The 12337-nt window shown below is 34.5% G+C and overlaps 1 protein-coding gene and 1 pseudogene across 3 annotated transcripts; both read left to right on the top strand.

Moving 5' to 3' along the window:
• Nucleotides 1–256: 256 nt before the first annotated feature.
• Nucleotides 257–3132, top strand: LOC21387317 (annotated as a pseudogene).
• A 4978-nt stretch (nt 3133–8110) lies between these two features.
• On the top strand, nt 8111–10860 carry LOC21387316 (phospholipase D alpha 1). 3 transcript variants are annotated; one of them, XM_024161545.1, is made up of 4 exons: nt 8111–8183; nt 8336–8352; nt 8446–10336; nt 10427–10860. In XM_024161545.1, exons 1-4 carry the CDS (start codon nt 8111–8113, stop codon nt 10858–10860), a joined length of 2415 nt encoding a protein of 804 aa, XP_024017313.1. The 3 variants fall into 3 exon arrangements, with proteins under 3 accessions (XP_024017313.1, XP_024017312.1, XP_024017310.1); XM_024161544.1 differs by lacking the exon at nt 8336–8352 and having other exon boundaries at nt 8111–8180; nt 8423–10336; XM_024161542.1 differs by lacking the exon at nt 8336–8352 and having other exon boundaries at nt 8111–8184; nt 8424–10336.
• The last annotated feature ends 1477 nt before the right edge of the window (nt 10861–12337 follow it).

The raw sequence follows: 12337 nt of genomic DNA, 5'->3' as shown, positions 1-12337 counted from the left end.
GAAGAACAAAGTATTTGTCCTACCAATTAGGTCTTAACTCTTGATGATCGAATTTACATGCAAGAAACTCGTACTACGTGACCACATTGGTGTTTCAGCTTCTAGATTTTGACTGGCCCACATGGGACCAACGGATCAACAACCATTCAACCGTTAAAACTACCATTCTTCTCTCTTCTCTGTTTCTCTCTCTCTTTTTTGAAACGACGAATTTCCAATTCAAACATACGCAGAAGCCCTCGACGCGCCGGTGACGATGCCGAGAGGAAAAACCAAATTACCGGACCGGCTGGGAAGCCTGGTCGCTGGTCCGAAAGAGAGAGAAGAAGGGTTTTTAGGGGAAGAGCTCGAAACGTTTCAGCCCAATGGATTTGGATCTGACAGAGAGAGCGAAAACGACGCCGTTGAAGGATTTGATGAATCGGGTTTTCGGGTCAGGCGGCGACCGGAGAGGAATTCGGCGGGTTCGGTCTCGGCGTTGGAAGCCATTGCCGCTGATGCGAAAAGGTGTGATTTTGAGTATGAGGTTAGATTTTGTGCGTTTCTTTTTATTTTTTTATTTTTAAAATAAATTTGATTAATCGAAAAACCAAAAACACACACAAACACAAAGAGGAATTTTGTGCATTGGGTTTTTTTTTTCTTTTTTCTTTTTTGATACAATTGTTGTTTTGCGCAAGATTAGAAGGAACATGGGAGGTAAAGAAAGGTTTTTGTTCTGTGCTTTCTTAGTGGAAAAATTGGAAAAGAAAGAAGAAAAATAAGACTAAAATCTTTTCTAAAGCTGATTCTTTTAAATCCTATAGTCATGGTACATATAAATAATATATATATATATATATATATATACATGTTTGTTTTGTTTTCCTGGGTCAGCTTTCTCAGCCGGAGATTAATTTGGAGAAATTACAAAGAGTTGCTAGTACAGGGCTTCCTAATGGAGGTAGTTTGCGTGCCACAACTTGGAAGGTACATTTTTATAATTAAAAAATATGTATCTTTTGGATGCATAGAGATATTTGAAATCTTTTGGTTACTGCTCAAAATGAATAAGGATGACTGTTAAATGCACATAAAAAAAATTTGAAATCTTTTTCAAGTTTTAGTGTACATTTCAAAAGTGATTCTTGGTAGCTTTTAGTGTTTCGTATCTTAGAAAACAAGGTTTTGAGTCATTTGAATCTTTGATGCTGAATTTGGGACTGAAGTGGTGATTGTTCTTATATCACGATGTGAACAGCTGCTCTTGGGTTATCTACCGCCTTCTCGTGAATTATGGGAAAAAGAGCTCACCAAAAACCGAACTAAATATGCTAAGCTTAAAGAGGAGCTTCTCCTGAGTCCTGTAAGATGCTTCTCACCAAATTTCATAACTGATAGTAATTTAGTTGTAGATAACATTTTTATAAATTGGCATGTATATACAAACCACATTACTGATTGGTTTGCGGTTAATTTTCACTCATCAAAATCTTGAATCTAGACAGTCAGAGGTTAAAAGGAGAAAAGATGGTGATTTGAGTCCTAATGACCGAACTGCTGAGATTGACGTCGCTGGACTGCTTAAGCGACATGAAATTTCGCGGGAAGATCACCCATTAAGCCTCGGGAAATCTAGTGCTTGGAATCAGTACTCTCAGGTAAGGGCTTCTCCATTTTATGGTTTAATCTTGGCTGCTTTCTGTTTGATCATGCATATAGTGTCTATTAAAGGGCGTATCCGTTTCCAGCATACAGAGATTACTGAGCAGATAGATCGTGATCTGCAACGCACACATCCTGACATGAAATTCTTCTTGGGAGACTCGTCTTCCAGTAAGAAGAATAGGGTATCTCTCCCTGCATCAGAAATTTCAATTTTCATCTTCTTTCCATATCTTTTTTCCTCTAACTAAATGCGGATATTAACAAATTACAACGTTAGCTTTGAATGCATATTGTGTTCTCATTTTCCACTTTTCAGGTAGCAATGAGAAATATCCTTCTCTTGTTTTCAAAGCTAAATCCAGCAATACGTTATGTGCAAGGCATGAATGAAGTCTTGGCACCAATGTTCTATGTGTTTAGTACTGACCCGAATGTGCAAAACGCTGTAAGAACTTCCTATGATAACAATTCTATGTACTAAGCTTACTACTTTTTTTTTTTTTTTTTTGAAATAAGCTTACTACTTTTTTCATACATGAACACCATTTTTCCGTGTCTTTTTAAGCCACGGGATAAAGTTTAATCTCTATAAAGCAGAATATTTAAGGCATTATATATGATTTTGTTACTGCAGGAAAATGCAGAAGCAGATAGTTTCTCTTGTTTTGTTAGACTATTGAGTGACTCAGTGGATCACTTCTGTCAGCAGCTGGACAATAGTTCAGTAGGTATACTTTCTACTCTTTCTCGCTTAATGGAGTTACTGCGAGCAAACGATGAGGAGCTTTGGAGGCATCTCGAGTTCACGACAAAGGTATATCAAATCAAATGCTGTAAATTAAAGCTTCTTTCATGTCTTTTCATCATCTATGTAGACCGCTTGATCAACTTGGCTGAATACAACTATGTACGACCGATAACCACATGTACGTGGCTATGGGGCCGTCTTTGCTCAATGGTTAATAGCACTCCTCTTGAATATATATCATTTGCGACAGTTTATGTGAATCGCAACCTGTAATCTTAATGTGTAAATTCTTAAGCAGGTGACACCACAGTAGTATGCATTCAGGTGGATCACATTGCTACTAACTCAGGAATTCAATTTCCAATCCATCATGAGAATATGGGATTCTCTATTGAGTAATCCTTTTGGTGTTCAGGTCTTCCTCTACTCGAAACCAAAAGAGAGTCACATTTTGCTTGTTTGTTCTTTTATCGTCAACGAATGACACAAATACGTGAGAGGTTTTTCTATTATAGTACTCAGCGCTCTCCATTTCTTGCAGGACATGCTTCTTAGAGTCTGTTGTGCAATGCTTCTATGCATAAAGAGCAGCCTCTTAAGTGGTGATTTTGTGGCAAACTTAAAGTTGTTACAGCATTATCCCGATATTAACATCGAACGCCTTCTTCAAGTAGCTCAAGATCTTAGTCCCGATACTTCTTCTTATCGTTTGTCCCCATAAATTAATCCTACGTACTCCATCCAGTTTTTTTTTTTCCTTCTTTTGTTAATTCATCAAGGTTTGTAATGATAAACGATACTTGAACTATTTTTTAAGTGAATATAATCCAAAAGCTTCTCATCATCTATTTAAAGGATAAGTAGTGCCAATGGTCTTTACACCTTTTGACTATAATATTTCTCCATGACTTTTTCTTTTGCTCGACATATTCACCATAACTTTGATTGACTGGATAAAATAAAATTCATTATAATTTTGAGAAGAGAATTTGAGGAAAGGAAATAAAAAAATTAGTATTGTGTGATGCCTGTATTACTTCTTATGTTTGCTTCTAACGACCTTATTTTATTTTAGAGTTCATTTGATATCATGATATTTTATTGCCATTACATTGCAGCTATGTATGAAAAAGACTTGTGAGTACGTCGAACAGCTGGAAAAATCCTATTCTTAAACTTTGACATATTATTCTCAACTCCAAACTAGAATCAAAACTCAATTTGCCTAATTCATGGTCAACGAATCAACAGTTTAAACATTAAATACACGATTATACGAGTCTAGGTGAAAGACATTGACTTGTAAATTATATATTAGTGGTTGATATGTATCCTTTTAGGACGCTAGTAATTGTTGATTTCTCATGGATTTGCAAAAAAAAAAAAAAAAAATTTGCGGAAGCATCGTGAATTACATAAATTAAAATTTAATGCGATCCCTTGGAGATATTGCCTGAATGGTATTTTTTTCCCATATTTCAAATACTTCGTACAGTGCCCAATAAATTATTGGGTGTTCTTTTAATGGTTTCAGTACCTGCGGGATTATTAACAGTACTTTTTTTGGAGAATGTTAATAAATTCCAAAACCCATTTCGTCGTCCAGTTGCGACAACCGTCTTTTTGATTGGTACCGCGGTAGCCCTTTGGTTTGGTATTGGAGCAACATTACCTATTCTCATTCTTTCATGTTAATTTAACTACGAAGAAATCAAAAAGAAGAAAAAAAATTTTACCGTCATTCGATTAGGACGTTAATCTTGAATTCCTCTAACACTGTCTTGAGCTTTTAAATTCTAAAAACATCACGGCTCTTTCTCAACGTATCTCCGGATCAACGTGAATTCGAACGTGTGGGCGTTCTAATGAATTTCTCAACACATGAGAATGATGAGTGGGAAGGTCACCTATGACTATCACTCACTTTTCTCAAAAGTTACCTAAGGCTATCACTCACTTTTCTCAAAAGTATATAATATTTCTCAGAGTCTTTTCTCTATATTGTTTTTGTTCTCTACTTTTAGCATCTCTCTCACAAATAATACGCAGTATTATTTATAAAGAGATATCTGAGAAATTTTTTTAATTTAAACAATTTAAATTAAAAATAATTTCTCACTATCATATTTAAACTCCATTTATTTCACCGATTTGAGTTTAAAATTTGAGTTTTGCTATTGTAAAAAGCTCTCAGAAACAGTCACATCTAACTTTTTTTGCTACAGTAAAAAACTCTCATATAAAATCACATCTCAATTCAAATTAAAAACTCGAATCAGTAAATTAAACGTGCTTTTCTCACCTACTTTCTCTCAAAAGTTTCTACGTGCACATTTTTTTTAATATATATATATATATATATATACATATTATATATATACATATATATTTATAGAAGAATGCTGCTTTCCTCAAGAGGAGGATTCCTTTTGCTTTCCTCAATGTGAGGAGACGTGCAACGGCACGTTCCTCTTTTCTTTTTCTTTTTTTTGTTTCTTTTTCTTTTTTTGTTACCATGGCTGAATCCCATTGGCTAAAAAAAAAAAAATACTTTTCTGGTAATGAGAAACGTGGGGAGCTTTTAGGACTGAGAGAAAAAAATTCTCTCTTTCTATAAAAGTTATTAGATTCATCAATATTAATTTAAAAAAATTTAAATTAATTTTAATATTAATTAATCAAATTAATTAACATGTATATTTAAAATTCTCAATTCTAAATTAATAATCATAACCCAATATGATATATATAGTTCGCATTAATCTTATAGAGTCGTTGAGAGAAACTATTGACATTATGAGTGCGTTTAGAATTGGTTTTAAAATGATTTTGTTTCAATAAAAAGTAAAAATAAGATTATTTTGAGAATCATTCTGATACCGATTCTGAAATTGCGTTTGCTTGGTTTTTTAAGAGATTGTTTCGAGTATAATAAAAAAGTGAAATCGTGTTTATTAATTAATATATTATAATATTATTGATAATTACTAAAAAAATAAAAAAATAGAAAAGTGAAAACAACTTTCAACTGTTTTCTAATTCCTTTACAAAAATCATTCTTACTGTTTTCGTTTTTAAAATATTTACTAAACAAACGTCATTTCATTTTTATTTTTATTTTTTGCTTCTCGAAATACGTGAAAACCGTTTTAAAAAATGATTTCAAACACGCACTATAATTTTAAGCTCTAATAATTTTGACAATTAATTAACACATTAATTAATATATCAAAATTATTAATTCCAAACTACTCTACTATAAATTTGGAATTGCACTCTTAAAATTATAAAATAATTATGTTCACGGAATTTGTGTTGTCCATTGATATAGTCACTACATACGAATTAATCCTCCATAAATGATTTATAATTAAAGCTAGGATTTTTTCATTGACCTCTTTAATTATATCTTTCTCCATAAGTACCATTGATCCTCTAATGAATAATATATTTTATGATCCAATCATAAAATTGAGCGCTCTTATTATTCAAGCCCGAATCAACATTTATGGGAACCGTCCATCTACTTCATTATGAATGAATGGATTTCATCTTGTAAATTAATTATATTCCCGACTATTTATTTTACTATGCTCCCAATATACGAAGACTTTGACACTATTCATATGTGTCATTACTCAATATGTCAAAGAATATAATATCATAAATAAGAGTTTATTAATTACTCAGAATTAAGATTAATTCATATATGACCATCATTGATTAATATTGAATGCTCTATTTAATAACAAAATTTATTAGAGATTCATAATTAATCGTGTTCCACTCCTATGTAATCATATTGCATAAAGTGCTTTCATTCTAATAATCTCATTATTAACAATCTAGGATAAGATTGTTTCATTCAGAATGTAATGAACCGCACTAGTAATTTTAAATTAAACATCCCAACTTTAATTTATAATTACAGACAAGTTTATATTATTTTACTTCAAACATTATCCTCGGCATATAACACTTATATACAATGTTTAAAGTTACATCTAAAATAATCTAGAGATTTTTTATATTTATAAAACATCACATACATGATAAATAATATTGAAAAAATCCATCATTTTATTAATGATGGGCACGTATCCCAATACTAGTAACAAAAACATACTAATTAATACCTACTTATAGAACATATATGTCGTTTGATGTACGGTAATTCCTTCTCAACAAAACCACTGATGATGAGGACGGGAGGGATGATCAGTTGTAGCTTTTTTTTTTTTTTTTTTTTTTTAAAGTGTGACAAATGTTTATATTAGAAAATAGCTACTTGTATCAGTAGACGAAACGCGTTACTTTGCCTGTTCTATCATGCTTTCAAAGTTACAAATTGTAGGAGAACATGATTATAATATTCACTTGAGCATTGTAGTGTAAAATAAGTAACTCCACACGTGTGGCAACATGTTAACAATATTTCCACGCAATAAAATTAGAATACTGTAGCTTTTAGATTATCATATGACTATATAAAAATTGATTTCCAAATATATAATTGTTTTGCCACTTTTAACATTTTTCTATATCAACTTGTTGTTCAACACGGTATGCATGGAATTATCATCAATCTTTTTTTTCCCCCTCCATGTTTCTTGTTTACTTTTCTCTGCTTAATTCAGCGTCCAGTTTCCCCAAATAACAAACAACAACAAATACCTGCACCAAGTCTTTGTTATGAACCCTAACAGAGCAACCGAAAAACGAATATGGTCGTAGTAATTTACATACCAAGCAAAGCCAAACTCAAAAGTCTACTATGTATGGAGTAAGTATCACAAACTTTCCTTGCTTGTTCCTCGTTTCTATTCGCGAAATGGACCTCCACCAGTTCTCTTTTGTGGAGTTGTTTTGATCAGTGGTCCGCATCTCGATCGGTTCTTCCTCTTTGTCTCTTTATGTTCTCGTTTTCTTTTTCTTTAACGGATCGATTTTTGTAGCAAAAGAAAGGAATCAAACGAAAATGGTTTGTAGTAATTTACTGAGAAAGGAAAGCAAATTACCTAATATGCTCTCCTGTTTTTGCGTAAGAGATGGCAAAGACAAAAACAAAAAAACAAAATAACAAAATAAAACAGAAATTACCTAATATGCTCTCCTGTTTTTGCGTAAGAGATGGCAAAGACAATAACAAAATAACAAAATAACAAAATAAAACAGAAAAAAAAAAAAAGAAAAAAAAAAAGAAAACAAAACCAACTTGTTTAGCGCCTTCTGCTCCAAGTTTACCTGCACCACCACTGAAAATCTTAAATATTATCTTTTAAATATTAATTGTTTCATTATTCTCTTCAACTGCCCTCCATTAACGTCACCTTTTAGATTCAACAGAATATTTTCCAAATTTTCTGTTCTCCAATTTCCACGAAACTTCTTCAAAAATAAACAAACAACTTGTCCAAGTCTTGGATTTTCTTGGTCTCCCTTATGTAGTGTTCAAATCTCTATTCTCATTCTTGCTTGCTTGGAATATCTGTAAACGCCTTTTGGGGTCATTTCATACTAGTGGTTTATGCAATTTTTCTGCTTTTCCGAATAAGTGAATGATAGCTGTAGGGTTGTGAGAACACACACACACCCAAATATACATACACATATACCTACAAACATACATACATACATACATACATACATACATACATACATACATATAAATATATATGTTATACCTTGCCCATAAGCACATATATTGGTGAAGTTATGGCACAAGTCTTGTTGCATGGAGTTCTTCACGTGACAAACTATGAGATAGATAAACTTTCAAGTGGAACCTCATAATTTCCCTTGAATTTATTCAATTATTAGAGTATAAATCAACTTTTACTCCTGCTCTTTTCCTAGCTATATAGAGAAATTAGAAATGTTTTCTTTGTTTTCGTCTCTAACTTGTGTTATGCTTTTAAAGGATGTTTGAAAAGAAATGAAGCTGCATATTTATCGCTGTGTTTTACTTTTCCTCTTCGCTGCTTTTTTTTTTATTACTTTTCTTCCAATTTCATAACATTTCTCAATGATTTTTTCTTCAGCTTATTGAGAAATTTGAAGAAATAGTAGGGTTTCGGAAAGGTACTTCAAAACTTTATGCAACAATAGATTTAGAAAACTCTAGATCAGTTGGCAGCACTAGAGTTCTTGAATGCAAAACCTGGAATCCGCGGTGGTACGAGTCCTTTGACATTTACTGTGCTCATAAGGCATCTAATGTTGTCTTCACCATCAAACAAGACAAGCCCATCGGCGCAGAAGTGATTGCAAGAGCTTATTTGCCTGTTGATGAACTTCTCAGTGGTAAAGAAGTGGACCAATGGCTTCATCTCATGGATCACAAGCATAAGCCTTTACATCATGGTTCCAAAATCCATGTGAGGGTACGTTTTTGTGACGTCTCTAAAGACATTAACTGGTCGAAAGGAATCGGAAGTCCGAAATTTCCAGGAGTTCCTTATACATTCTTTCCTCAGAGGAATGATTGTAGAGTTACCCTTTACCAAGATGCTCATGTCCCAAACAAATTTTTACCCAAAATTCCTCTTGATGGGGACAAGTGTTATGAGCCTAATAGATGTTGGGAAGATATTTTTGATTCTATTTGTCATGCAAAACACTTGATCTACATTGCTGGCTGGTCCGTCTATACCAGAATTACCTTGGTAAGAGACGCTGGGAGGAAAATGAATGGAGGTGATATGACACTCAGAGAGCTTCTTATAGAGAAGGAGAGAGGAGTTCGCGTGATAATGCTTGTTTGGGATGACAGAACTTCTTTGAAGTTGCTTAAGAAAGATGGACTAATGGCTACACATGATGAAGACACTGAGAGTTACTTCGAAAACACCAGCGTTCACTGTGTGTTGTGTCCCCGGAATCCAGACAACGGACAAAGCATTATCGAAGGGTTGGCGGTTTCGACGATGTTTACTCATCACCAGAAGATTGTGGTAGTGGACAGTGAGACTGTTGATGGGATGTCAAACAAAAGGAAAATTGTGAGCTTTATTGGTGGTATTGATCTTTGTGATGGGAGGTACGACACTCCTTTTTATTCAATTTTCCGGACTCTGGACACGGCCCACCAACATGATTTCCATCAACCTAATTTCCATGGTGCCTCAATTGCTAAAGGTGGGGCAAGAGAGCCTTGGCATGACATTCATTGCAGATTAGAAGGGCCAATTGCCTGGGACGTTTTGTGCAACTTTGAGCAAAGATGGAGAAAACAAGGCCACAAGGACTTGCTTCTTGAATTAAGAGAATTGGGCGACACTTTTGTACCTCCATCTCCAGTTATATTTTCCGAAGAACAAGAGACTTGGAATGTTCAATTGTTCCGATCCATTGACGGCGGATCTGCTTTCGGGTTTCCTGAATCTCCACATGATGCTGCTGAAGCAGGTCTTGTTAGTGGGAAAGATGGTGTAATCGATAGAAGCATTCAGAGTGCGTATATCAACGCCATTCGACGAGCAAAAAATTTTATCTACATCGAGAATCAGTATTTTCTTGGAAGTTCCTTTGGCTGGAGCTCAAACGAAATTAAGGCTGATGAGGTTGAGGCTTTGCACCTCATTCCGAATGAGCTGTCTTTGAAGATTGTGAGCAAGATTGAAGCTGGAGAGAGATTCACCGTCTACGTTGTAATTCCCATGTGGCCAGAGGGTATCCCGGAGAGTGGTTCTGTTCAGGCAATACTAAATTGGCAGAAGATGACAATGGAGATGATGTACAAAGACGTTCTTCAGGCTCTTCATGCGAAAGGACTTGATGCAAACCCTAAGGACTACTTGGCATTCTTTTGCCTCGGTAATCGCGAGATGAAAAAGCATGGAGAGTATGAGCCTCCAGAAAAACCGGAGCATGGGTCGGATTACAGCAGAGCTCAACAGTACAGAAAGTTCATGATTTATGTTCATGCCAAGATGATGATAGGTAGTCTTGTTAATCACTTTACTTTTTCGAACAAGTAACTAGTTTAAAAGCGACACAATGTACTAAATGGCAAATGTGTATTTTCTACAGTTGATGATGAATACATAATCATTGGATCAGCCAACATAAATCAAAGATCAATGGATGGTGCGCGAGACACGGAGATTGCGATGGGAGCCTACCAACCTCATCGCCTTTCGACCACGGAGCCAGCCAGGGGGCAAATCCACGGCCACAGATTGGCATTGTGGTATGAACACATGGGAAAGCTTGATGGCATATTCCTCAAACCGGAGAGCGTCGAATGTGTTCGTAAGGTGAACCAGATCGCGGAGAATAACTGGGATCTCTACTCTTGCGAGACCTTTGATGATGACTTGCCAAGCCACTTGCTCAGCTACCCCATTAGAGTTAACGAAAACGGTGAAGTGACAACTCTACCCAACACAGAATATTTTCCGGATACTAAAGCTCGAGTTCTTGGCTCCAAATCGGAGATACTTCCTTCAATACTCACTACTTGAATGCATTTCCTTACTCATTTTGACTCGCCTGATGAACTCCTTTGATCCTCTCTTGTCAATAACTTGAATGCATTTTCTCATTGAAAGCATGATTAAATATTCTACTTAATGCAGTTGTCTTTTATCTGCCATAAGTTAATACTCAATATCAAATACCTTAAACAACTGAAATCGATTAATAATCAAGCCACAACTTTATAATCCAAGTAAACCTAGAAATTACACGTCCTTTTTTTTTTTTTTGTTATTTACTAAAATGTTGTAAGAATACCTTATCATAAAATTTAGTTGTATAAATCACACGACCGTTTCACATGCGCGAACCCCATTTTCCATCTTTTGGGAAGTTACGCTCTACGTACAATACTATTTAAGGCAGATCAAGTTATGTTACTAAACAAAATTAAAAGTAGATAGTAATTTCCATTGCTTGTTAGACTATTAAGTGTCATTTATTTCGCGGGTTCGAGTTGAGAACTTGAGTTGAAGAGTGAATTCGTGTGAGAAAAAATATTGTAAAAAAACAAGTTAAATTTTAATTTTTGTGAGATAAAACACTATAGCACAAAATTTCAGTTGTGATTCACGCTGTGAAACGAACGGGACAGGTGGGTAATGATTCAACAAATATATTGAGTCTCTTCTGGGGTTGTTAAGATCAAAATATCAAATCATGAGGAAATAATTTGGAGGAATTTCGAGCTCACTACAAATGTATATCAAATCAAATGCAATAAATAAAAGCTTCTTTAGACTTTTTATGTAGAGCAATGCTATAGGGCATTGATGGTGTTTAGCACCACTCATTAATGAAATGTGGGTCCTGCAATGTAAGACTCATCTTATATTAGTGATGGTGTTTAGCACCGGTAGTTCTCCTAACATTTTTCTTTCATGTATATGTGCGCTTGGTGTTTTTGGTTGTTTTACTGCGCAACATGGAATTGGATAATTCTTTCATAACCGTCGATCAATGATTAGAAATAGACAATCACATGCGATCAATGGTTGAACATGGATACTAATTAAGCTCCATCACTGAAAATGGCATCGGCTGCCACACGTAAAGGGGTGATAGGTCGAAAACCAATGTGTTCGGCAATCAATTTATCGTTTGATGTGATACTGTTCACACTGAAAATTATTGTTAAACTCAGTCTAAAGATGGCATGGTTATTGCGCATGCATTTAAAAATAATGAAGACAATAAAATAATGTGTTATTTGTTTACGGGGCGACTTTTTTAACTATTTTATGTTACAAGTGTACGTAATTTGTAAATTCAAGGCGTACGTAGTACTCATTTTGTTTTTGTACGTATGTAACTTCTGTAAATTTGATTTGTAGAAATGACTCACATTTGTGCAAGATAGCTTAATATTGTGATATTAACTTTGTCCAAGATTGATTAATGAATACAACACAGATATATAAGAAAGACTGACATGCTATCTCTCTATATGTGTATTTGAAATCG

This window comes from Morus notabilis, unplaced genomic scaffold (assembly GCF_000414095.1).
Source record: "Morus notabilis unplaced genomic scaffold, ASM41409v2 Scaffold2114, whole genome shotgun sequence".
NCBI lineage: Eukaryota > Viridiplantae > Streptophyta > Magnoliopsida > Rosales > Moraceae > Morus > Morus notabilis.
This window is presented reverse-complemented; position numbering and strand designations above follow the sequence as displayed.